Source organism: Haemaphysalis longicornis, unplaced genomic scaffold (genome assembly GCF_048455015.1).
Source record: "Haemaphysalis longicornis isolate Haplotype H1 unplaced genomic scaffold, Haemaphysalis longicornis Haplotype H1 scaffold_1, whole genome shotgun sequence".
Classification (NCBI taxonomy): domain Eukaryota; kingdom Metazoa; phylum Arthropoda; class Arachnida; order Ixodida; family Ixodidae; genus Haemaphysalis; species Haemaphysalis longicornis.
This window is the reverse complement of record NW_027526203.1, coordinates 174,317,303-174,344,555: the sequence shown is the minus strand read 5'-3', so window position 1 is coordinate 174,344,555 and position 27,253 is coordinate 174,317,303. Positions and strand designations below refer to the sequence as shown.

Sequence of the window (27,253 nt, the reverse complement as noted above, 5' to 3'; positions counted from 1 at the left end):
GGAGTAATGACCACCCGACAGTTTCGCAGTTCCTGACCACGGTCAATCTGCTTGCATTCTACAACCTAGCGAAGACACCTAGAGGAGGAAACTGTGCCCCGGACGTGATCAAGGCACTGCTGAGTCCAAATGAGCTCCGTGAAATGACGAGAACGGCCCTTTTAGATAAAATGGATGACCTGCTTGACCACGGGAATGTCGGGGAAGCTGATGATGTAGTTCAAGCTCTCGTGCCTAGCGGTGACCATGCGTCGTACAGAGAAAAAGAGCAACAGTGCTTTGATCTACTACACTACAGGCTATGTGGCAAGAAAGATAATTGCAAAGAACTGTTGTCCACAGTGTGCAGGCTGCCTTTGTGTAAGCAAAGCTGAAGCAAGTGCCAACACTGCTTTGTACTTTACTAGGCCATTTCGACAACGGGGCCTCGTGTATCCTAGCCAGAACTTGTCAACTGCTGTAAAGGCCATGGAAGATGCATTTACCACGTTTTTTAGCAAGAACAAGCTCCATGAGACGAGTTTGCTTGAATTTTCCAGTCAGCTGCAGACACTGTTGTTCCCTCAACTTGGCTGCCCAGAGCATGAAAAGGAAGTTTTATCTACCGTTGTAAGGTTTTATGTTCTGTTGAGATTTCGGTCTTTTGTCAAGGGCCTCAACAATGAGCGCGAGGGTAAAAGGCGACGGCAAAAGTTTCTTAAAATGCGGCGCTGCCAGTACATGTTGATTGACTGCGTGCTCTGCTCTTTGTGTAATTCTAGTCATGTGCATGCGTTTGCTAAAAAAGGCAACAAGTGTTGTGCAATCTGTTTTCTGCGTTGTTCACGTGAATGTATGAATAAATGAACATGTGTGTTCGAAACTTGAAGTTGTGCTCAACTTTATAAATGTTTTCTGGCCAGCAACAACGGCTGAATATGCCACCCCTAGCCGAGGGCTCAAAGCAAGCCATGAAACTTGCAAGCAGCTACCGTCATAATAGCTGCTGTCCGGAATAGATGAACCATACCCTCCTCAATAAACTTCTCAATAAACTTCTCAATAAGAGATTATGGCTGAACAAAAGCAAAAACGCACCAGCCCTCTTGCCGGCATTGCAGAGGCTGCGCGGCGCGGCCCGCACCCACCCAACGGCACCCACCCGCCTGACAGCGCTCCAAGCGGCAGCCGGCGGCATTCATCGCTCGCGGTGCCTCCGGGAAGGCCGCGGTCGGCACACTAGCCAGTATATTCTAGGCACTGTAGCGCGGGGCAACATTAGAAGCAGGAACTTGTCAATCCAATCTGCCATGATGCGATGGGCTTCTGTATGCCATCTTGCGTTATTCTTTCATCGTAGCCTGTGGACATGCCTGTGGATGCTCGCTCGTTGCATGTTAGCTGCCTCTCATTTGCTCCTTCTACATTTGCTTTTACGTGGCAAATGGTGGACGTGGACATAGTTGAAGTTCGTCATTCTTGGGAAGTGCACCTGTCAGCAGATCGTGATTGAGCAAGAACCCGTACAAAGACATGATTTCGCCAGACCCAACGAGCGTGAATCGCACAAAATGCCAACCGTGCGGTAAAATTTTTGATATTTCGTCACTAGGACAGTGCTCTAAAAAGCCATCAGCAAAGTGTGAAGCACAATGGAAATATGCTACAGCTGCTGGTAGCTCCTTGAAAAGTACCTGGTGCTCGGCAGAAGTGCACAACCCGTTTATGTGGCCCCAGCATGTGGTCCCAGGTGCATGAGTTGGTGGCAGATGCAGAGATTTTGTGGACGTTAAAGGTGGTAACATCTTGTTCCTCCTACGGTTCGTCATCGCGCACAAATTTCCTCTTCGATAAAATGTCCCCAGATAGTGAAGCCTTCCTTGTGGGAAGAAACAATGCGTTTACGTGGCATGCCATGAACTTGGGCCATTTTTTCCTTCTTTTTTTTATTTTATCCACCCAACGGGATATCAAGAAATGTGACTTATGTCGTCCTGCTTGATGAATCCACTAATTGTGACTTACATCGAAGCTAACACGTGTTCCAAAATCTGGAATCTCCGAAAAGGAGCAGCTTGCAGAAACAAGGCAGTCGCAAAGACATATTCTTGAAAAGAAGATTGAGAACATGAGGGCAACAGTTGCTGATTTTGACTTATTATCTTCATCTGACACCTTTGCTGACAAAGCAGGAGATACAGGCAACTTTGCGTATGTTGTGAAATCAAACAGCCTGAGAAAAACAGCAAATACAAAGAAAGAATAACTTGTATACACCAACCAAGAAATAAAAAAAATAAAGCTGGGGGTGCTTCAACAACTTGTTAGCACTTATTTGCACATTGTGCACTTATGTTCTTAGGCATTGTGCAATAAACAACTTTTGCATTGTGTTGAAAAAGTTATAAATAATCCCACATAAAGCATTAAATGGGTCCTTGAAAATGTATTTTCTGGTTTTCTAGTCCTTGAAAGTTCTTGAAAAACCTTGAATTCTGCCTTTGAAGCATGTACAAACCCTGATATAATTATTTATATCATCACATCATTTTTACAAGGTACTTTTTTCACTACCTCCACATACCACTGCAACTGCATTAATTAACCAAAATTGAAGTTTGTGTGCTGAGAAGCAATCCCGACTTGTATTTTGATTCCTTTGCCCTGAGAGCAAGTGGACACTGAAATAATCTTCCTGCCTCCATATTTCCCATTTGTGAGCGTCTGCACTACAACGTCCCTCCACGACAAGATGAGAAGATTCGAATCCCATCAGACATTCGACAACATATCCGCATAGCACCCCTACCCCGAAATATGCACCCGGTTTTCAACGAACAACAGCGCATGGCGCGAACTCGCTTAATTTATAAGAACCATCACCACTTACCATGCACTCAATACACAGATGCATCGCCCTGCCCTCATCAGAAAGCACATGCAGCCGGTGTCGTTAACATGCAAGGCACAGAACTGGCAGCAGCGACCATTCTCACCACTTCCATCGACATTGCCAAGGAGGTTGCCATCGCTCTTGCTGCCACAACAGGCAAGGAATTCCTTACTGTTATCACCGATTCTCAGACCGCCTGCAGAAACTTTCTAACCGGCCACATCCCTTATCCCGCACTGCACCACCTTCGTCAAGCAAAAAGATTACCAGGACTTAATGTCATCTGGTCACCCGGCCACGAGTCCCTCGAAGGGAATGAGGCGGTACACGCTGCTGCCCATGCTCATACACACTGGGCCTTTACCCCAGAAGGAGAAAACAACGACCAACCTCAGAGTCAGCACCACTCCACACATGCATCGAAATCTTAACCCACTACAATAATGACCGCCGTCGCTTCCCGCCACCTGTTTCACAACTAACACGCAATGAAGAAACCACTTTCCGGCACCTGCATAACACCCTACTAAATGCTATGTACCCCACCCAATACTCTGACACCTGTAACTTCTGCCCTGTTTCTGGCACCCTATACCATGTGGTATGGGAGTGCCAACGGACCCCTACCCTTACCCCAAATCCCAACCCTACCTATAAGCAGTGGGTAAAGCAACTGACCAGCTCTGAGGTCTTGGACCAGCGCCAACTGGTAAAACAGGCCCGAACGGCCAGCCAGCACCAAGGCATCTTGGAATAAAGATGCCTCTCACTGGGTGAAGGCCCTAAGAACTTCCTCCTGCTCACCAGTATAATAAATGTTTGTCTCTCTCTGCACACAAGTTTGTGTTAATTGGCCATTTGTATTTACCCTATCTGACTTCAATGTTTACCACGCCCCCTTTGAATGGCCCTGGGAGGGAATAAAAGAAGTGAAGTAGGCTGTACAGCACTTTGGCATAGCTGAATGGTTACAGTGGCAAATCAGTGTTCAACTACAGTAGTGAAATCGGTGCATGAAAGCATATTCCTCCATCCCCTCCCTTGGATAAGCGGCATCAGGGGTGGCACAATCGTGAAGTAGCATGCTATCAGTGAAAATGTGTGGGCAAGGCCTTATGTTTGCTGTGCCAGGGTGCCTGAAGTAATAGGGTATGCAGTGTACACGTTGCCAGTTTGCTGCCGTGACATGCCTGGCATTGCTGGGGCATCTGTGCAGTGTTGCAAGCAAGCACGCCTTGAGGAGGGGAGGACCGAGTGATTGGCGATCTCACCAACGGGACTGACTCCTGGGCTGAAGCCTCATGAGCCAGAGGGTGGCAGGCTCGCAAGTGACCAGGTGAGCTTAGGCACACTGTTCCATGCAGCTGGAGGGTTGGTATAATGTTGCATATAATGTTTAGAATAAGATGAGGCATTTTAATCAGGGAACAAGTAGATTGAAGTACAAGTCTGTTCATGCACCGATTATGCATCTTTGCAATTGCTCGTTTCGAATCTCTCCTGCCGCACTCCCCCATTGCATGCCCAAGTTCCCATGGCACAAGCCCTTAATAAATGCATTGCTGCTGTGTGCAGCAGCAGCACTTTTTGCCCCCATTAGGCATACGCAGCAGATACATTGTCTTTGTGAAGAGTTTACTGGTTTTTGAGGTGCTGGCTGTTTATAAGATAACTAGGTGAGGGTGAGCAACTCAAAGCTGCCACGGGAACTCCCCTACCCGCTGGAACCTGCTTTTACAATTACTAGCACAGGCCATCTGGGAGATCTGTATGAAATTCTGTACCCTTCGACAGGCAAGCATGCTTACCTGTATGCCTTTAAAAGGGGCTGCGGATACTTACGTGGTGCAACAATTATAGGCGGGGTATTGCCTTCTGTGGGGAAAAAAAAAAGAAATACTGGTAACAGTATGCCATGTTGGTCTTCAAAATGGGTTTGACTTTGAATGGTCAGTGTGCAGGTGTTGCTTGCATCACAGAATTTTGTGCATTAGCATTGTCAATGAACTTGCAATGTTCAGAATATCAAATAGCTGATGACTTCAAAGCTTTCACCAAGGCCACTGTAAAAATTAAAGGGAAACTAAAGATTGAGTAACTTTTTGTTTTAATTTAAAGACTGTGCATTGCACAGCTCTTGCAGCTTTTGCTCGGCAGTCAACAATGTCTTGTTTGCTGAGAAATAAATAATTGAGGCTTGCATTTCTCTTGGTCATTCCCCTTTCATTTTTTCGTGACGTTTTAGAGAATGTTGCAAAACGCCCAGAGCAAGCCAGGGCCCAACTTCACTCGACCATCGCTGTCTCTCTGAAAGCCTGTTCTCATTGGCTTTCACTTTCGTCGCAGAGATTGGAAGCCAGTCAGAAAGGGTCTTTTTAACACTATCTGGGCATGGAGGTGTCCAGGCGAATTCGGCCATCAAGCCCCTCTTCTGTATGTTCACCGCCACCCCCATCTTTCAGGAAACTTACTGGAGAGGTACTGCTGCTTGAAAGAAGCATATTCGTTTATATTCTTTGAGCATTTCCATTCATTCAAACCTTCAGAACCTTTCCTGACTTTGACTTTATGTTAAGGAGGTTTCTGTTTGCATGAAGCTCCAGCTTTCCACGTGCGAAATTTGACAGGAAGGGCCTGATGAATTCGCTTACAAGTAACTCCAACGGGGACATTTTGTGTGTGGCAGCCCCATCATACTTGCACAAGAACGGATGTTTTTTGCCAGCAAGGGGAGCACAGTTGACGGTAACTTCTTCAGCAACTGCAGCTCCTTCTTAAGAATGGGAGCAGCTCCTTTAATGTCGTTTACAAACCCAACAAATGGCCAAGTTGGGTACTGCAGCCCACCCCTATCACTGCATGCAATGAAAATCATAGTTATCTTCAAGATATCGTCTTTGGCCACTGCTTGCATGCAGTAGCATCAACAAACTTGTGAAAACCTTTTTCATGTTGTTGAGGGTCTTGCGCAGTGGTATGCAACAATAATAATGTGCTAATGTGGTAATGTGCTCACCGATATTACTGTACAAAAAACCTCAAAATGAGAAAAAGAATAAAATAACCCTGACAGACAGAGCAAGTACTGCACATAGCTGGCGAATGACAGATAAAAGGTCGCTCAGCTTATTTGGCTTTTTTTTAGTTTTCTGTAATGCCACTGCGCTGACTAGCGCTGCATTTGATTCTCACTTACAAACGAGCTCAAGGTGGAGCACAGGTATTGCCTAGCATTGGCAGTTTGTCATCTTTAAAGCGAGTCGTGGTTTTAATGCTCACTTCTACTTGTGCTCACCTTGACCCGAGAGAGTCGGAGACTAAATATTGATTCATTGAATAAGAAATGTGTTTGGCTTCAAGCTGGAAGGAGGCGTCCTCAGTCTAAGGTGCCTTAGGCGCAGGTAATATCAACAGCCCTTTGCGCCAGCCGCAGCTGGTCGTCCAGGCCAGAGCACGCCAAGGCTCTCTCTCCCAAATCTCAGTTGTCGAAAGATGGAAGTTTAGCGGGGATTAGTCACACCCGCCTACCATATGTCTCAGTGTTCCGGGTGTGCGTAGTCACTATCATATTCGCTCCATGGTCCGCTGGGCTGAGCTAAGTTTGCTTTCCAGTTCCACTCCATACGTCATCATCGGCAGCATGCATTGGTTGTATACCATTCTTTTTAGGGATAGAGGTGGCTCACCCTTCATTATTTGTGAGTGCTTGCCGAATGCACACCAGTCCAAGGCCATTCCTATTTTACACCTGATTTCTTTCTCATGGTTGGGATTAGCACTGACCTTCTGGCCAAGGTAGTTACCGTATTTGCACATAAATAATGCGACCTCGAATGTAAAGCCAGGTCTCTACGAAAACTCTGATCTCTACGAAAAAGAAAAAAAGATGTATTATGATTATAACGCGAAGTAACGCAAGTGGAAACAGCAATCAAAAGGTGGTTTCCCGCAGTGATTTATTTATCGTTGCAGCTGCCGCAACATAATAGAAAATAAATATTATGTGCATGCCCGATCATTCGTCATCGGTGCTTGTGTCCTTGTCGCTGTCAACAAAAACCATGTCGTAGTCGGTGCTATCTATATTGTTGGAGAGGCAGCTCTTCAGGAATGCCCGCGACACTGCTGCAGATGGCAAGGTTTCCCAAGCATTGTTTATCCATCGGGCAACCTCGCCGACTGACGCTCGCTTCATGTGACCCGACAGCGTCACTTGGCGATTGTTATCCTCCATCCATTGCTCGTATTCTATTCATACGAGGTCCTTGAAGGGCTTATTAATACAGACATCCAGTGGCTGAAGCTGCGACGTCATTCCTCCAGGAATGACAACGATGTCAGTGTTGCCTTTAGCACACGCGTCCTTGACCTCCCTTTGAATGCATCCAGCATTGGCTTTAGCAACGCATCCTTGGTGCCCATTGAATGCATCTAGCACGAGCATTGCGGGAGTGTTGAGGAGCGTGCCTGGACGTTTTCCCCACACAACATGGAGCCACTCCTTCATCATGGTGCTATGCATCCATCCTCTGTCGTTGCACCTTATGTACATCCGAGGCTGGGAAACCTTTGTTCTTGGGGAGCGTCTTCCCCTTAAATATAAGGAAAGGAGGAAGTTTACGCCCATCCACCATGCATGCCAGCATCACTGTGACTTAGGTCTTTTCATTGCCAGTTGTGTGAACGCGTACCTCTTTGGTACCACATTCATCAATGACATACCCAGCCAGAATGTCCAGAAAGATTGGAGCCTGTGGGATATGTGAGGGGTTCCTCGGGGGCCTTGCCAGCACTATGGGGTAGGCCCCCACGCTAGCTCCCGGCGTGTCAACCACGCGGGCTCCCATGCCTACGGCAGCCCAGCGAGGTTCGTCGATACGAGAACACAGTAGACAGTAGTGCCAAAGCACAGCCGTTTATTTGGGGAATCCCAAAGCATGCGAGCACAAGGCTCGACGGCGTCCACGAATCACGCCGTCCGGGTCGTGACCGCGAACGGGAGGTAGGCACTCACGGCGCGCGACAAACAAAGCTCCCACCTGAGATGCACGTATCCATCACCGCCGCCATGTTCCGCCGATCTCGCCCCAACCGGGTCTCCGCCGAGACTCTCCCAACTCCCGCGTGCACACGCTCACGCCGCCCGCGCCCGCGCGCCTATCCCCGCACACATTGGTGGTGCCATCTCTCGGGGGACGCCGACGAACCAGTGGAGCGCCGGACCGGTTTCAGCGGACAAGTCTCTCCCGAAACGCGTGCTGGCTCGGGATCGCGGTTCTCCACGATTCCCACACTCCTCCCCCCTAAAACTGGACGCCACTTGAGCTCGAGTGACGCCACGTTGCACCACACTCGTCACGACGTCTCAAGTCAGCAAAACAGCCACCGAACGCCACTCCCATGCCAGTCCACACCAAGGTTTGCCACACCATGCCGTCGTCGCGATGCTCGCCTCACAAACCCGCAAACACATTGCAATCATTCCGAGTCTCTCGCGGTTGGGCAGCACAGCAGGTTGGCAGGCCCGGGGGTAACCTGCAGCCGCAGCCGACGAACGCCGGGGTCGCGCCATGATGCGACCCCCACTCCCAGCTCGAGGCGGCAACAGGAACGGCCGCGCCCACTGCGGCTGCCCGAAGGCTCGCGCCGCTAGCGTAGGCGCCAGATCCCGCCGCTCCTGGGTTCCGTGGCCGCTTCGGCCGCAGGTCCTCCCGAACGGTTGGCTGCCGCCCGGCAGGCCGGAGCAGCAACTGGCGGTAGCTCCGCGGGCCGCGCTCGGCCCCGCCGATGGTTCAGCAGGCCATCCTCGCTGTCCGTGGCAGTGGTGACTGGCGTGGCTCCCGGTGGTATCCGTTTGCTGCAGGTCTCGCTCTCACCGACTGGTGCAGACGATTCCCTTACTTGAAGGCGGGAGCAGCGGGACTCCGCAATCTCCTGTGACTGGCCGGAAAGCTGCATGCCCGAGGGTACTGCCCCTTGCACGTTCGCTTGCTCGCGGAATCACGAGTCCGGCAACTGTGCTCCAGCAGCCACTCCCGCCTGGAGGCAGCTCGGCTGACTATTACGAGGGGTCAGCATCGAAACACCCGTTCGAGTAATTTCGGCTTGGTGCGTTGGTCGGCAAAGCTGCGTCAGCATCAAGCAGGCGGGCTCCTGCAACTCACTCGCAGCAATACAAGCTGCCGTAGAGCCAGCACCAACCGCAATACCAGCGGCTTACGGGCGCACATCACCGTTATAGGTCGCCTGAGAGTCCGTCTCTTACTAAGACTGGCGATCTCTCGCGACCAACGAGCCCGCTGCCAAGCCGCGCGAAGCTCTTACTGCCTAAACGCAATCTCTAGCGGAGACTTCACGGCATCAAGACGCACGCACGCCGGAAGTGCGGAGACAACGGTCCCATTGCTCCCGCTTCCCCCCGCAGCGAGAGGAGACTGATTCTTCAGCGATCCCCCTCGCTCTTTGTCAGGCGTCAAATCGGCAAACACTCCGCCTCGGACTCGAAGCGCAGTAGCGGCGGGCTCATCATGCGGCTTGCGAACTCCCAAACACCGCACCCTCGCTCAGGAGTGTCCGCCGCGCCTGCGGGAAACTTCAACCGGCGCCGCCGGTGCGACTGCACGGGGACGGCGCTACGAGGAAGGCAACCTGCCGCCATGTTGGAACAAGGCCTACGCACCTCCCGTCTCGCAAGCGGGCCGCGACTGCGGCGCTCGGAGGTATCCTACTGACTCACCGCCTGGTGCGTGTAGGATGGTTTACACATTTGCCGTCACGGCTGTATCGGGCATCATAACTGTCTGCCTGCAACCGACTGGCACGAGGCGTTTCGTCCGAAGTCTTCCGGACAAAGGGTAGCGGGCTACAACTGCAGCAACGCATTTCTCGGGGAGCTAGCAACCTCGAATTCGTCTGAATACGAGACCCACGTTCGGGCGCCTTGTGGGATGTGTGAGGGGTTCCTCGGGGGCCTTGCCAGCACTCTGGGGTAGGCCCCCACACTAGCTCCCGGCGTGTCAACCACGCGGGCTCCCATGCCTACGGCAGCCCAGCGAGGTTCGTCGATACGAGAACACAGTAGACAGTAGTGCCAAAGCACAGCCGTTTATTTGGGGAATCCCAAAGCATGCGAGCACAAGGCTCGACGGCGTCCACGAATCACGCCGTCCGGGTCGTGACCGCGAACGGGAGGTAGGCACTCACAGCGCGCGACAAACAAAGCTCCCACCTGAGATGCACGTATCCATCACCGCCGCCATGTTCCGCCGATCTCGCCCCGACCGGGTCTCCGCCGAGACTCTCCCAACTCCTGCGTGCACACGCTCGCGCCGCCCGCGCCCGCGCGCCTATCCCAGCACACATTGGTGGTGCCATCTCTCGGGGGACGCCGACGAACCAGCGGAGCGCCGCACCGGTTTCAGCGCACAAGTCTCTCCCGAAACGCGCGCCGGCTCGGGATCGCGGTTCTCCACGATTACCACAAGCCTCATCTGCATTTTCAATCTGGCCTATGGGGTACTTGTGTTCCCTTCTCATGTTAAGGACGTAGTGCTAAAACTCGAATAGTTTTTCTTTGTGCTCGGCCAGGAGCTTCTGGGAGATCAACATCCTTTGGCAAAGCAAGAATCCTGCGTGACGCATGAACTTTTGTACCCAAGAGCCACTGGCCTTCAAATTGTCATGAGGCACACCAGCCTCACTTACAAGCTCTCTGGCTTTAATCGACCAGATTTAGGGGAAATCCCCAGGGTGGAGTAAGTTTCTGCGGAGGAAAGTTTGTCATCCACCTCAATGCAGCCATACGGCTACAGAGCAGAGCTATACAGCTTTCTCAGAAACTTTGCAGTTGAAGAAAAATTCGTCCTGGTCCAGGATTCAAACCCGAGACCACCGTTGACCGGAGCAGTCGCTCTACCAACTGAGCTAACGAGGGGGCTAGTCGTTTGTAACGCTGGAGCGAATTTATCAACTGCTCGAAGTGATCGACTAATCGACCAGATATAAGGGAAATCCCCAGAGTTGGTTTCTGCAAAGGAAAGTTTGCACAAGCTCAGCATTTGCAGGCAAAAACTGGCCGCGACGTTCACAGACGAATTCTGCCAGGTCATTCTCGAGTTTAGAGTAGCGGCCATTCTTAGGTCCAGGGAACTGTTTACGAGTCAGTGCGGCTTGAAAGATGCAATCACGGCACCTTCTTCAACCTCAAATGGTTGACTCGCTTAGTCCGAGGTGCCACACCGCACTTGAATTTCCCTGTTCTTCGGACAGCAGGATCACCCGTTTCTTAAATGTGGCGATGTACTGATTTCACCTGTTCATTCCAGTGGCTCAGAAAGCAGAAGCAAGTATGAACAAAGCAAAACACAATGAGGAGCCAATTCTGTGCCGCACGTGCAGTAGCGCTCGCCTGTGGGCAGGACCGCCTGGTCGTGTGACCACTACTGGCATAGCCAATGGCGTTATTGGAAGAAGCCAGCACCAAAGTTGCCGTTGAGAGCAGTGAGCTCTTGGCGGCAAAAATTGGAGGGTAGCGAAGCGGATTGTGAGGTTCCAGGCATAATAGTGTGAGGCACATGTTAGGGGCAAAGGTGTTTGAAAAAACAAGGCGAGAAAAAAAGTTCCCGCTGTGTTTGAGCCCGAATATATAACGCAAGATGCGTTTTGGAGGCTCAAATCGTGGAAAAAAAATTTGTGTTATATTCGTGCAAATACGGTATATTCTTATACTTGTTCTAGCATTTCATTACCTATACTGGGTGCTTTCAGCATGTTTATTTATCATTAGTTTTGGTATATTCATATTTATTTTTAGCCCCATGGCAAAGCTTTCTGATTGTACAGTAAAACCTTGTTTTAACGAAATGAGATATAATGAACTAATGGATGTAACGAAGCAATAATAATTCACCTTGGAATTTCCTTAGATGGCCATGTATTTACGATCTAGTTTTAACGAAGCTGAAATTTCCTCGCAATGGGTATAATGAACCTTTTTTTCCACGACTACCATTTATGGTCATTTCGGTACCCATGAGGTCAATGTCTTATAGCACGTGATGGTTTACGTCCCATCATAGATGCGGTAATTCAAAACTCGCGCTGGCTAGGGACCGCCAACTCCAGTGCGCTAAAATTGCTACGGGCGCCTGGCAACATGCGCAAGGTTACGTGTCTCCCGGGCTCCCGGTAGTGTGCCTGCATGTTCTTCCAGGCACTCTAGCGGGATGCGGCAGACCTGCAGCACCACCTCTTTGGTGCTCACGATGACAGCAGCGACGATCTCGAAATCGTGGCTGCAGCTGACTATGCCATCGGTTGCCTGAAGAAGACGTGGCAAAAATCTATCAAGGACTTTGTCTCTGGGAAGTGAGCCGCCAACTCGTGTGCTATCGAATGATCATGGATGAGCGTTTTCCGTGAACAAAGTAACGATTCTTTGCAGGTTTTTTTTTTTTTTTCACTTTTTTTTTTTTTTTTCGTGGGCTGCTGTGAGTTTCAGTGGTGAGTACATCCTCTTTTGCATGCAAATTGTTGGTAGAAATAGACATTGGCCATAACGAAGTAATGGTTATGACGAAGTAATTATGACCCCCCCTTCAGCTTCATTACAACAAGGTTTTAATGTAGTTCTTTAATCATTTTTTTGCAGTTCACTGAGCAAGACTACGTCATCTGCAAACCTCAAATGGTTCGAGTATTCCCCGTTTATCACCAACCCTGTGTTTTCCCGGTCAAGCTGCCTGAGTACCACCTCTAGACATGCTGGGAACAATTTCGGTCAGATGGTATGTCCCTGTCACACTCCCCTTTCAGATTGGGAACTTTTCACTTTGCTCGTGAAGGATTATCGTGCCCATGCATTCCTTGTATATGTCCTCTAGGAGTCTTATGTAGGTCTCCTCTGTTCCCTTGTCCTTTAAGGTTTTCAACACTGCTGCGGTGTCTTTTGAATCGAACACTTTTTTATAGTCTATAAATGCCATGTAAAGGGGTTTACGTACTCTGCGGATTTTTCTATTACTTGATCGACCTCATGGATGGGATCCATTGTGAGTATTCTTTCCTAAACCCAGCCTGTCTGGGTTTTTGGAAATCTAGGCTGTAACTTATGTGGTTAACTATTATTTTATTAAACATCTTCTATACAACTGAGAGTAGGCCAATGGGTCTGTAATTCTTAGGGCCTTTGGTATCTCCCATCATGTGAATCAGAATTATGTTGGCATTCTCCTGGCTATGGGCACTTTTAGAGTCCTTACGCATTCTGAAAATAGTGCAAGTTTTTCCAGTACAATGTCTCTACAAGCCAATGCAATTCATGTGCGTGCATTTAGAGCTTTAAAACTTCTTTTGAAGAAAACTAATAGAATTCCAATTAAATTGTTTTTGCTGAAGCTTTTTTTTCTTTGCACAAGTTGCCTGCTTATTAGGGCTTGTTTTAATATCAAAATTTGCTTTTTTTGAGGTCGCGGGTTCGATTCCCGGCCGCGGCGACCGCTTTTCTGATGGAGGCGAAAAGCAAAAACGCCCGTGTGTACGAGATTTCGGCGCACGTTAAAGATCCCCAGGTGGTCAAAATTAATCCGGAGCCCTCCACTACGGCGCGCCTCATCGCCTGTGAAGCGTCGGCGCGTTAAACCCTACAATCAATCAATCAAAGACACATGTAGCAAACCACCTCAGTCTTTTAAATTTCTAATCATCCAGCCTCTCAAACCTGAAGCACTGGTCTCCAGCATGTCTGTCTTTTAAATCACAGTTTCTGAACTTTAAAGCTCAGTAAAGCGTGTTGTTGGGCTAGGGGGTTCATCATACTTACACGTAAAATTGCGCATACGGACGGAACAAGGAAAAAAAGAGACAGGACGAGCGAATTCTTACAACTAGTTTATTGAAAAATTGAACATGCTAATATACCCACACCAGCACATGCACACACATGTCACCATCCTTATCACATGATATAATGGTCTAAAAATTGATACTCATTTCCATACAAAGATATGGATCGCTCACTCACACACTGTTCACCATGCTTTGGAATGAAGAAGGCGTCCATTAGTTCCCTTGCCACCTGTTCTCGGCTTTTGTTCAGCACCTTCGTCTGAGTCAAAACCGGCTCGCATGGCTTGCTTTCACAAGCAACGCAGGGGTGCAGTAGGTGGCAGCCTGACGTTTCACATCTTGCACGTCTGGTAGCCACGTCAGATGTGGTCAAGACAATAATAAAAAAAGAAAAGCAAAACTGTCGCCAACACCCACTAGGGCTCCCGAAACGGGCGACCGTGTTGTGTGCAATGGCTAGCCTCTTTCTTGTGCCTACCAATGAAAGAAAAAAAAACGCTAGCCGTGGTATAAGGTGAGCGTTGATCATTAAAAAAATACAGGAGGCGATGGCGTTGATATCTGCTGATTCCCTAGCGTGGGGAATCACCAGAGCCTTCTTGAATTGGGTGACACAGTCACTGCAACACGTCATCAGCGGATGTTGCGTTTGCACTAGACTTCTGGCGCACCATGTGCGCTGCGGTTCGGTTTCATGGGGGGAAAATACTTGATTTTTGCAGGCTGCAGGGCTCTACAGAGTGTATTTTTCTTCGCTTTAAAAACTGATCGTTTATTGTCGCCTCCGTGGCTACAAACTCGCCATTGGCAATAACCGCCAAACTTTGCTAATTAAAAAGTTCATTGGACAGTTTTAGTAATTAACTATGTAATTCGCATGTTTCTCATAATTGCTGCCGTCCGCCGAACCTGATAGCTTGTTCCTTAAGAGAATTCCTATTTTTATTGAAAAGCCTACCTTCAGGAATTTTTGAAAGTGTTCACTGAAACACCCTGTATATAAGACATGTTCACATATCGACGTGGCAGTTGGCTTTGGTTTCTTTTTTCCTCCATTGAGGGAGGCGTGGATACCAGTCCTTATGAAAGTGACCATTCCTCAGTATTCATAAAATGCATCGATAAAGAGTGCAACAGTTTTATCTGAAATGAATATTCAAAGAAACCACAGCAGGCTGGGGAAACTATTTAGACAAGGTCTTTTTTTTTTTATCTTCATAAGGCAACTTTATTGAATGGTTCTGGGAATTAATACAACAAGTATTTGGACTGATACCCAAGGGCTAGCAAGGGTGCAGGGCTGCTGGGTTTTTGTTTTTTTTGTGAGGGAACGTTGGATTCTGTTTTTATTGCAGCCTAATTGCTGCAGTCTCATCCCAGCGGTACAGTGCTCGATTTTTACTAATCTTGTCATTAACTAACCATACTATGTCGCCATATTCCTAGGACTGGTGGTTTTTTACAGCTGTTTTTTGTGTTTCTTATGTGAGCTGAGAAATATTTACTAAACACGAATTTAGTTCCTTGGAGTTTATGGCAACAGTTTTTTAAAGTTTTGGTTTTCCCCGCAGGGGGCACCTTGTGTACTCAAGGTGTTTTGGTGAGTAGCGCCACCACGGTCCCGAGCTCCGCAGGGGTGCCTACTGCTGTAGGCACTTGGTGTCTTGCAACACCACGGACCCGAGCACATGTGGGTTGGACCCACCCACGTCCCGGCTGTGCGTGGCTTTGCCGTGTCCGGGGAAAAGGGGAACCTGGTGGCTGAGCCAAAGTTGGGGTTGTTTTGGACCTTTCGGCCCCCCAGAAGCGGCAACACGCCACTTCGGCCCCCACTTCTCGCAGACGGTACCCCCCGTCTGACCCGCCCGGGGGGAATCAGCCAGTCGCCTTTTCCTGTCAGCTCTTTCTCTTTCCTATTTTCTTTCCTAACACTGTCCTGTCATCTCATTTCTTCCTTATTTCTAAGCTTTTCCAGGCGGCGAGGGTTAATCCTGTGCAAAGACGTCACTCTCGATCCCGAGCATAGGATTATAGTGGCAAGGTACGGCTAGCGTGTTAAGTCACGTTCCCTTGTTGGGCTCGGTGGTGGGCGGCCGGCCTTGCTACCGAATGTACACCATGTATTTATGGCTTCTTTTTCCACCCCAAGAAAAACTGATCGGTCCCTGAAAAGGGGCCGCACCGAAGTACTTAGCAGCAGAGCAGCTCCACTTGTCGAAACCTTTAACAAATACCTTGTGGTACACTCCGAAGAAGAGAATGCACCCCTAGCAAAAAAATCGGTGTTCCTCATTGCAAAGTGCCTCGAGAACATCGTTGGGAAAGACTACCATGCAAAAAAACTTGCCTCAGGTGACCTGCTGGTAGAAGTACAAAGAAAAAACCAAAGTGAAAACCTCCTGAAACAGGACACCTTGGCTCAACTAAAAGTAACGGTCACGCCACATCGTAGCCTAAACACAACCCAAGGCGTCATCTCTGAACGAGAACTACTTCATGAGAATGAAGACGATCTCCTCGAAGGGCTCAAAGACCAAGGCGTAACAGCTGTGCGGAGGATAACTATACGTCGCGCAGGTGAGGAAATCAGAACTAAGCACATTGTTTTGACTTTCAACCGTCCAAAACTTCCCGAATCGGTCCATGCTGCATTTATTTCCTGTCCAGTGCGTCCATATATACCTAATCCGCGAAGGTGCTTCAAGTGTCAGAAGTATGGCCATGGAACTCTGTCGTGCCGTGGCCGATCCATCTGTGCTCACTGCGCAAGCACTGACCACACCAGTGACGATTGTAGCAAGCAACAAGTTAAATGCCCAAACTGCAATGGACCACACTCTGCCTTCTCACGTGCATGTCCATCATTCAAAAAAGAAGAAATAATCCAACTGAAAGTCACTGAGAACCTAACGTTCCCACAAGCACGCCTGAAGCATGCCTTGCTTTCGGGCAAAAGTTAAGCAGACGCAGCTCGCCGGGGGGTGGGGCGTCGTCTGGTAGATGCGGGCACCCAGTACAGCGAGGCTGACCTGGTCCCGTCGCAGCCCCCCATTCAGCAGCAGAAAGTCGCTACCGTGGCTTCTGCTGCTGCACTCCGACCTAGTGCTGGGCGAAAGGCCGCCAGCACGACTCCTGTCCAGGTCAGCGATGTTGACCTGGCCTCGTCTCAGGCACCTGTGCAACAGCAGAAAGCTGCTCCTGTGGCTACTGCTGTTCCAGCTGTGCCCAGTGCTGCGGCTACAGCTTCTAGCACAAAGTCTGGTTCTGACAATCATTCAACTTCATTAACCGCGGTTGAGGCCATGGATGTCTCTCCAAGTACGTCTGCTCCTGAGGCATCACAGGAGCGCCGCGGTGCCACAGGTCGTGGCAAACCAACCAAACCAAAGGCCAGTAAAGTCGTTGCCCCTGGAAATGACCCCACAACCTAAGTGAACCTGTTCAGAAGGGCCCCGAAACACGGCCTGCTAAAATGAGGGGAAAAAACATGATCCAGAACATGATCCTTTTTTCTCTTTTGCTGATTTTCATGGCTGCTGAAAGTGTTATGTACTGGAATTGTAGGGGGTTGTTAAAGGGGTCCTGAAATGCCTTCCGCCGATGCATGGATGTACATGTAACCAAATAAAGCAATGTATTAGCAATCTCCTCCTGCAAGAATTTTGTTAAAGTGATGAGTATTAGCTAAGAAATCGTAAATCAAAAACCGCGTATTATCGTCGCGCCGTATTTCCTCCTCCTTTCAACTGTTTCTTCGCTGTTGGCCTCCCCTCCCATGATGCTCCGCTCCTCAGCGGTGACGAACTTCCGCTATCGCGCTCCCACAGACTGCCGTCTGCTACGGGCCAGCTCTTTCGGCTTTTTCATCTTTGTTGACCCCATGGACACTCCTCTAAAGGCTGGAAAAGTGAACGAAGGACCTGGCCGCATGTGTGCGGCCTGGCCTTGCCCTTTCGCGGTGTACGTAGCTGCCGTTGGTATCGGCGGCGAATTTGCAGCCGCGCGGGGAGAATCGTGCGCTCGTTCCCTTTGGTGCACCGCGCACTGTTTATCCAAAAAGCGCGGTCTCAGATGTGACCCCGCTGGTACCGGGTGTTATTTTGCGGCAGTTGTAATTCCTACTACCGGCGGCATGTGAAAAAGGACATTTTAAACCGACACAGAACCCGTGCACAAAACGCGCCGGATTGGATCGCTTTATCAGCGGCGATGAACGGGAAGGCGCAGAGCAAACCAAAGCCGCACTCGATCAGCGAGAACCCGTGTTCTGACAAGCTGCACCCATGTGTTGCATTCAACACTGACGGGAAAGCGTATGTTTGCACTTGTTTGGATAGTCGTAAAATGTCCAAACACTCCGGCACTCCGATAGCAGATGAGCCGGCGAGACATTTCGGAAAACATTTGACAGATGGCGCCGTATGCATTAGTGTGTCGCTACGCAAAACTGATTAGACGCTCTACCGCTCTACTAAAACTCCCCTCGCAGTGTTTACGTAGCGGGATGCAAAAATTTAGCGTTTAGCGTATGCAAAGGCCACAAACGCTGTACTAACACTCTATTAGCAGCAAAATAGCGTGCGTATGTGAGGCCGCTTGCGTTTACAAAGCTGCACCCCAAGCGCGTACGTTTCAAACCTAGTGACATCGTTTAAATACACTGGCAAGCACAGTGTAACGTAGTCAGATATCAACCGTATGCTCAGGCGATAAGCAAGAGCTGGTTTTATGTGATTGCGCATAAAGGCCTGTTCGCACTTGCGACGAAAGCGAGTGAAAGCGGCAGGAATTCCGTCGCTTTGTCGCGCGACGATCGTTTTTGTCGAATGGTCGGGACAAATTTCCGTCGCATTCGCTCGCTATCGTCGCAAGCGGGAATGGAAAGTTCTGCCGCTGCCGTCTGCGCCGCAGCTCGGAGGTAACCGCGCGATCTGCTCGGGCCGAACGAACGCGCACACTCCCGCACGGCAGCGCCCCAAGCTGCAGCCGGCCGCGTACATCGCTCCCGGCGGCCGCCTGGAGCCCGCCCTCGGCACACTAGCCAGTATATTTCAGGCACTATAATGGAGGACATATTTTTTGCTTCCGATTAACCTAGTTCTTTGCCCCTGTGTTTTTAAATACGTGAAGTGGTTAGCACGTCGTCCTCACGCAGCTCTGTATCGTCGTAGCATCGCTGATTGTCCGAACGAAGCTTGCAGCTAAGCCAATGCAGTGACCGAAGCTGTGTGTGTGTGTGTGCATCGCCTCCTGTGTGTTGTGGACGCGTTCGTTTCGCGATGAAATGCGACATTGTACTTCTGCGGGTGGATAGTGCTTCCAATGGTCTGGATTATCTTTCTCGAACGACGTACGACTCAACCTCGCATGGGGTATGTGTAGTGTGCCTGGCTAAAAGCCTTCTCGCTTGCGCGCCAGAGTTGTGACTTGCTGTTCGTCCACGCAAACCGGGTGTGAGGTGAGTGCCGAATTTACGACGGGCAGGAGGAGGCAACCCATCGTCTGTCAATCGCGGTTCAGACTTGCAACGCATGTTGTGACGTTGCGTTCGTTCGAAACGCATCTCTGGATTGTTTTGAAGTTGAATAAAATGTACGCGTCAAACCCTGGCATTCGGCTCAGGGCGTTCTCTGCGATTGCACCAAATAAGTGTCACGGGGCTTTCTTTATGGTACGTACTCATGTAACATTAAATCCATGTCGTGCTATGGCCGTGTTGCATTCAATACAAACGGTTAAGCGTTTGTTTACACTTGTTTCGTTTGTCGTAAAATGTCCAACACTCCGGCACTCTGCTGGCAGATCAGCGGGCGAGCCGATGCTGAGCAGACGACTCATCTCTTTGCCGGAAGTGCGTGAAAAAGCCGCCCAATAGCAGGATGTCTAGCTCATGACGAACATATGGGAATCGATGATGTAGACATGTGAAGATGGCGGCGTCCAAAAACACGAAGGGAAGGGTGAGAAAAAAGCGACAAACTTTGCAACAAAAGTGTGAGCTTTCCGCTGCGCGTAAAAGAGTAATACTTGGCACAGATGATGTTGACGACCCTATCTAACGATTGCGCTAGTTCATTTACTGTGCTCAAAATGCATTTCAGGGCCCCTTTAAGAAATCTAGACGATATTTATGACATCCTCACCAATCACAAACCACAAATACTGTGTCTCCAAGAAACACACTTGCGCCCATCACAGACAAACTTCCTAACACAGTACATTGTTTACCGTAAGGACAGACAAAATTGCATCCAGCCGTCTGGTGGTGGGGCAGTAGTACTCCAAAAATCTGTGGCTTGTCAGTACCTCCAGCTACAGACGTCACTCGAAGCTGTAGGTGTCAGAGCCATAGTTTTTGGCAAACGAGTGACAGTTTGCTCTCTCTACATTTCACCCGACTATCGCCTTTCCAACGTCGAATTTGAAAACCTAATCAATGAACTACCTGAACCTTACATCATAACTGGTGGTGATTTTAATGCTCACAACCCCATCTGGGGATCTGTGCGAGCCGATGCTCGAGGGCGGCTCATTGAAAGGTTTGTCACGACATCCGGATGTTGCATCCTTAATAAGAAACGCCCCACATATTACAACTCCACACACCACACATACTCAGCAATAGACCTTGCAATTGGCTCTGCAATCTTACTGCCTATGCTTGAATGGAGTGTATTTAACAACCCATATGGCAGTGATCATTTTCCTGCAAAACTAACAGCTGTAAACAATGACTCTCAAGGCACAGAACCACTTCGAACATTTAAATTACAAGCAGCTGACTGGAAAACATACAAAGAACTTTCCAGGCTACCCCCTACAACAATATGCAATTTAGATGTTGAAGCAGCAAGTTCACTGATTACAGCCCACATTCTTGACTCTGCTCAGAAAAGCATTCCAGAGACTACTTTTAAAACTCTCCCAAAACCCAGACCATGGTGGAATGAGGACTGTGCGCATGCACGGTCTGAACAGAACAAGGCGTGGGCACTTTTACGCCGCTATCCCACGGCCGACAACCTTCTCAAGTTTAAGCAGGCAAAAGCTAAAGGGAAGCGTACGCGACGTATGGCAAAAAACGAAAGTTGGACCAGGTTTATATCATCTATAAATTCTTATACAGATTCTAGGAAAGTCTGGACTAGAATAAAGAAGCTAAAAGGATACAAGAGTCATCCTATTCCCCTAGTAAGTAGTGTGGGTAACTCTGTAAAAGATCAAGCAGATGCTCTTGGGAAACACTTTGAACATGTATTCAGTTCTTCACATTATACACAAACATTTTTACAGCATAAGAAGGCAGCAGAGCGTCAGCCCCTTCGTGTGAACCAACGCTCGAATGAGGGATATAATGCTCCATTTACCATGCTTGAATTGATGAGTGCACTCTCGACATGTGGTAAGTCAGCCCCTGGAGCTGACCGAATCAGCTAAGACATGATCAGACACCTACACAGTGAAACCCTGCATGCAATACTCTCTCTCTTTAACAAAATATGGCAAACAGGTCGTTTTCCAAGAACATGGAAAGAGGCTATCGTTGTACCGCTTCTAAAAGAAGGAAAAGAATCCTGTCTTGCTGCGAGTTACAGACCCATCGCCTTGACGAGTTGTTTATGTAAGCTGCTCGAAAAAATGATAAATCGGCGACTATTGTACTTTCTCGACTTTAATGGTCTGTTAGACAAAAATCAGACAGGCTTCAGGTCTGGAAGGTCAACTACAGATAGCCTGGTTGCATTTGAATCATATGTGAAAGACGCCTTCATCCATAAGCAACACTGCTTCTCTGGGTTCTTTGACATGGAGAAGGCGTATGATAGAACATGGCGATACGGTATATTGCTAGATTCGCAGTCATTTGGCCTTACTGGTAATATGCTCAATGTTATTAAGGACTATCTCTCTGATCGTACATTTCGTGTTCGTGTGGGTAACGTGCTGTCTAGAACCTAAAAAATGTTCTAAAAAATGTTCTCCCACGAACTGTCTCATACTCCACTTATGTTGATGACATTCAAGTTAGTTTTAAGTCCTGTAATTTATCGATATGTGAACGCCAAATCCAGTAAAGTGTCAACTGACTGGTTACATGGGCTGACAAGAACGGGTTTATGTTTAATGCTGATAAAAGTGCTGTTGTGGTATTTTCCAGGTGGTGTGGTGTTCATCCCCCTCCTTGCATTACATTACAAGGTCAGCCCATACCTGTAAAAAATGAACACAAGTTTCTGGGTATTTTACTTGACCACAAACTCACATTTATACCGCATAATAAATTACTAAAAACGAAATGCCTGAAAACAATGAACATTTTAAAGGTACTATCGCATCAGTCTTGGGGGAACGGACACAAAGTGTCTGCTTTCACTTCTAAATAGCCTAGTGAGGTCAAGAATTGACTATGGATGCATTGTATACCAGTCTGCAACCACAACAGCACTGAAAATGTTGGACCCAGTATACAACTTGGGGCTTCGCTTGGCAACAGGTGCATATTGAACAAGCCCCATTCCATCCCTTCATGTTGAATCTAATCAGTGGTGCTTGGAGTACCAGCGCACTTACACAGCTCTGATGTATGCTGCAAAGATTACTTCTATGAAGGAACACCCTTTGAACGCAATTATGAAAAATAACACTAATAATAAACTTTTTGAAAATCGACCATCCATAGCACCACCCTTCCCTTGGGCAGTGTCACGCCTCTCAAAGGACCTACAAGTTCCTCTTGCTGAAGTTTACTGCACCTCCACTCATGAGTTGGTTGCTCCGTGGGACATTTGCCCAATTCAGTGTGACATGTCTTTCAGAGAACTGCAAAAGAAAAATGTGCCAAACTTTGTTATTACTCAGCACTTTCTGTCACTCAGGGACAAATACAAGGCAGCTGAATTCTACACAGATGCCTCGAAGACTTCTGCAGCGGTGTCTTGTGCTGCAATTGGCCCCATATTCACTTTGTCCAAAACAATGAACAGGAACACTAGTATATTTACTGCAGAGGCATATGGTATCCTGCTAGCTTTGAACCACATTCTCCAAAACAAAATTAAGAGCTCAGTTATATACACAGACTCACTGAGTGTTGTTACAAAGCTTTCATCTCTGAAGGCTAGTAAAAACCCAACTTTTAATGCTGTTCTAAGAGCTCTGTACTCGGCTTATAGTCTCAAGCTTGCTGTCACAGTGTGCTGGGTTCCGGGCCACTGTGGCATTGCTGGAAATGAAGCCGCTGACCAAAGTGCTGCAGCTGCTGCCCTTCGTGAAAGCATAGATATTAAGCTGGTTCCATATGAAGACCTCAAACCTTATGTGAGGAGGAAGCTGCGAGAGCACTGGCAACAACAGTGGGATAAAGAAATAAGCAACAAATTACATGTCATTAAACCTAAAATTGAAAAACCTCTCTCTGAGAAACATGCTAGATCAATAGAAGTGGCCTTATGCAGACTTAGAATTGGCCACACACACATCACACACTCATACCTTTTAACAGACGCAAACAAGCCACAGTGCCATCGATGTGGAGGTCAGCTTTCTGTCCTTCATATGCTTATTGAGTGTGACATGTGCATCATTGAAAGGAAACGTCATTTTAATGAAGCTTACACATATAACATTCCCTTGCACCCTTCACTATTTTTATCAGACCATCCAATGTTCCCATACAAAAAAGTTGTTAGTTACCTAGCAGATGTAGACTTTTTAAAATACATATCATATAGACCATAACCTCACCTGTGTTCATTATGTGTTTTAAAACAGTGGTGGAACCTGAGACTTTACACCTTAGGATTCTTGCACTCACTGTTTTAATATGACCCTATACACCATTTATCTTAGTATACTCACTATGCTTTAATTATGGCCCAATACACCAACCCCCTGAGTAAAGTTTTTTAAACTAGTGCCTCCTTTACAAATCTTTCTCATCTCTTTCATCATTGTCATGGCGCTCTTTGCCTTTGTCGGCCTTGCGCCATTAAACCCAAAATCATCATCATCAAAGTTTTGGTTTTGTCTTATGGGTTGAGAAGTTTAAGAATTACTGGACCTATTTATTATTCTGATCTGGCTTTCCAAGTCTGTGAGCTCTTTCACTTGTTACAGGTCCTAGCTTCAGGGTTTCTTTAATAAACTTGACATTTACTGTTTGTTCAAGCAAGTCATCATCTTCATCGGTTTCATGTTGTGCATTCTCTTCTGTACATTTTTTCAGGGTGTCAAGCTTTAGTTCGAGGGCTGAGGCTACTGTTGCAGCTGCATTAGTTGATCCATGCAGCTTGTCATTTTTCTATTGAATGAATCCAGTTGCTCTAGCTTTTTACGTTAGCCTTCTTTATTTGTTGAAAGTCATCTGCTATTGCCTATAGTTTTTTTGAAAGCTACGCCATTTGTGGACTCGTGTTTGTCACGACATCCCTAGAAAGTAACAACAAATCCAAGGCACAAGATTTCTAGTTATGGAAAAATAGATGCAGCAGCCTTGTGCATGGACAGTTTGACTGAACACCATAGGCGTGCGCAGGGCTCTCGATTGGGGGGGGGGCAAAGTCTTACCGCAGCCCCCCCCCCCGCGTCTCGCCACTCCCGACCTATTCCCACTGAAGGCCTAACTGTTCTCCCGGTATGCAGCCAAAAATTGCATGCGCCACAGCGGCGGAAACAGTGCAGTTTTCGAAAGGCTAAAAACTGATATGGATATCGTAGTAATTGTGAACGAGCTAAAGCTGGGAACGATTTTTAGCTCCAAGTGCAGAAATGCAAAAGCACGATGTATTAAGCGCATGCGCTGTGCACAGTGCCCGCTATCGGCGATCACCCGTTCTGCTCTGGTATGCCTGCTCTTCGTTTCTGGTACTATACTAACCTAATGACTCCTACAGCACACACGGTCTATGCCTAACTATATTTGGATGAGGAAATACTGAAGCACAACATGTGATTAATCTCCACACACCGGCTCTCTCGACTTCGATCAACGTGTGTCATCACGCAATGTGGCCTCATCGACTGGCAACGTGGAGCAGCGCGTGTCGATGCTTTCTAATATGTACATCTGGTTAGGGTATGGGTGCGGCCGTCATGGAGGTTGCACAGCCAAAGCAAGACACATTGGGACGGCGGCCCGAAGTAAGGACAAGGACGTTTACAAGGACACAGCTGGGTACCGAACAAGGAGAACCGCTTTATAAAACGACAGGCGTTTTGATACCCATCACTGATTGTGATTGTGGCGCCTCTTCATTCTCAAACATAAACCACGGACGCCGCAACGCCATGCTATGCTATGCTAGGCCGCTGATTAAGAAAGGCAGCAAACTCTTACCAAATTTTATTTTATGAATACATGGTTGGAGATTTTCAGTGCAGCATTGTAAAGTACACGTAGCACCGCCCCCAACTCTAAATGAAAAGATCTCAGTGTAAGTACTCACCTTCACGGATACACTGTTCACCGTCGAGACGTCTTCACACGTTGACAACAGTGGCGTGCGCCTCTGGTGGCGACAGCCGAAATCACAACTGGGAGCCGAGGCCAGTGGTCAAGGCAGCGCAGACCTGCCTGACTTGATGGGTTCAAGCAACGTGGTTCCCCTGTGTACCGTTCAAACACTAGCCTTTTGAATGCGTAAGAATTTATAAAGTTAATATGTATTTCCTATTCTGAAACTCTTTTTATGTGGCTGTTTTGCTCAGTCCTATGCACGTTATTTACGAGGAAAAGTAGAAAGAGGACAAGCTCTGCAATAGGTGTAAAAATGAGAATTAAGTGATAACATGTTTCTCACAATGGCCTGCTTTTGGTCCCCGCCTTTTCGGGGCTGAAAGTAAATAGCTTTTAGAAGGTAACAGGAGGGTTCTTCGGCTGCCATTATAATGAAAACACACGCATAGTCATAACCCTACAGGATGGGTTTGACTGAGTAAAGGTATGAAACAAATTTGCCCCCACCCCCCCTAAGATTCTCCCCCCCCCCCCCCCCCTCTCTGTGCACATGCGTATGCTGAACACATTTGTCATAGTGTTTTCTTACCTGTGCAACAGAGAGGGAAGGATTAGGGGTTGTCATTTTGGCAGTGCCACCATGCGTTTTTGCATCAGCTTTTACCCTTTGGGGGAAGTATGTGCTTTTCTATGGGAGCCCAGCTGTGAGTCTCCCTGCTGCAGGACAGGAAATGCGAGTGTTTTGGTTGGTTGCCTCTCAGTTCTCCCTTTTGTTTTTACCATTGCACAGGTTTCTGGGACAGAGAGGACCAGTGCCTGGGCGGTCTTCTTTCATTGTGAATCAGGGTGCCTAATCCGCACCATTTGTACAACCCTGGCACTACCACCGGCAGCCAGGGCAAGCGTCGCATGCAGTGGGTGCCACGACCGGCTTGCCTGTCCGTTGTGAGGTCAAGTACCGCATATTCACGGCGTGCACATCAGCAGTGTTGCACTGATAACATCCAGAAACTTTCTCATCTTACACAGACTTCATTTATGTTACCCTGTTATCATTTTCACTCATTCTCTTGAACCAATAAAACATGATTTGTTGCTCTGCACTGCTTATCGAGTAGGGGTGCTTTTCAGACTCTTCTTTTCTCTTTTTTTTTAACATAATCTAATGGCTTTCATAAAATTCTGTTTTGGACCAGTATGCATCCCTGTTCGTTTCTTACCGTTGGGTTATATTTTCTTTTCTTTTCTGTGTGCTGGAGCAAACAAGAACCTTGCAGTGGTTGTAGACCGCTCAGTGTGTGTCAACAGAAGCCCTGCCTGTTATGATGTTCTGCAAATCCCAGTTTTCAGTGTCTTCGAATGGCATGAACACCGGGCTGTAGCCCAGAACTGATATGACAGTGTCGTACTTAGCCCACAACACTTGCTTGGCTTTGTCAAAATGTACCACCATATTCACTGCAGAAGCATACGCTATCCTGGTGCCATGTGGTGTATAATTGAAAGGAAAATGGACAGCCTCATAGCTTACGGAGCTTTCTCGAATGTGGTGACGGTGCTGTTGTCTGGAAAATCTAGCAGGAATGTAGTTCTCAATTCTGGGAAGAGCCCTCGGTGAAGTGCAAGTTAAAGCTTGCCGTTATGGTGTGCCGAGTTCCTGGCCACTGTAATGTAGCTGCTTACAGCCTTGCATCCCAACGCTGTAACCCTCTTCTCTTTTAAGACACTAGAGATTCAATGTCAGTTTTGCCTTGTAGTTTAAAGTCTTACCTATAAAGGAAGTAGGAGACGAATGGTGGGGAGAGTGGGACAAACAGAGTAAATAAACTCATTCTGGTGAAAATAACCAAGTCATAAAACTGTGTTCTAAGAAACTGGCAAGGGTGGTAGAGGCCACTTAGGATCGACTCTGTTGTTTTTGAATCAGACGTACCCATGAACGCACTCCTACCATTCATTTGCAATAGAGGTTAGCACATACTTGCAGACAAACCACAAGATCGACGTGCAGGCCAGCTTCTGAATTGTTTTTGAAGTGGGGTAGTTTTGTTTGATACTTGCATTCATTTACCTAATATACA

The 27,253-nt window shown here is 48.0% G+C and overlaps 1 protein-coding gene across 12 annotated transcripts in view; it reads left to right on the top strand.

Moving 5' to 3' along the window:
- The window catches only part of LOC144139488 (uncharacterized), a 53,877-nt gene extending 27,602 nt beyond the window's left edge, over positions 1–26,275 (top strand). For 8 of the 12 annotated variants that reach the window (XR_013316257.1, XR_013316252.1, XR_013316254.1 and 5 more), the window contains 3 exons: positions 4,089–4,208; positions 12,522–12,657; positions 25,963–26,275. Coding sequence is in view for 2 of the 12 variants with exons in the window: in XM_077671827.1 (XP_077527953.1) it covers positions 4,089–4,130 (42 nt within the window). In the remaining 10 variants the exon portion in view is untranslated. Of the gene's footprint in view, positions 1–2,887; positions 3,980–4,088; positions 4,209–5,218; positions 5,351–12,521; positions 12,658–21,875; positions 25,618–25,962 lie in introns of those variants that run through there. The other 4 variants (XR_013316249.1, XM_077671831.1, XR_013316248.1 and 1 more) reach the window with 3 other exon arrangements.
- Positions 26,276–27,253: the final 978 nt, after the last annotated feature.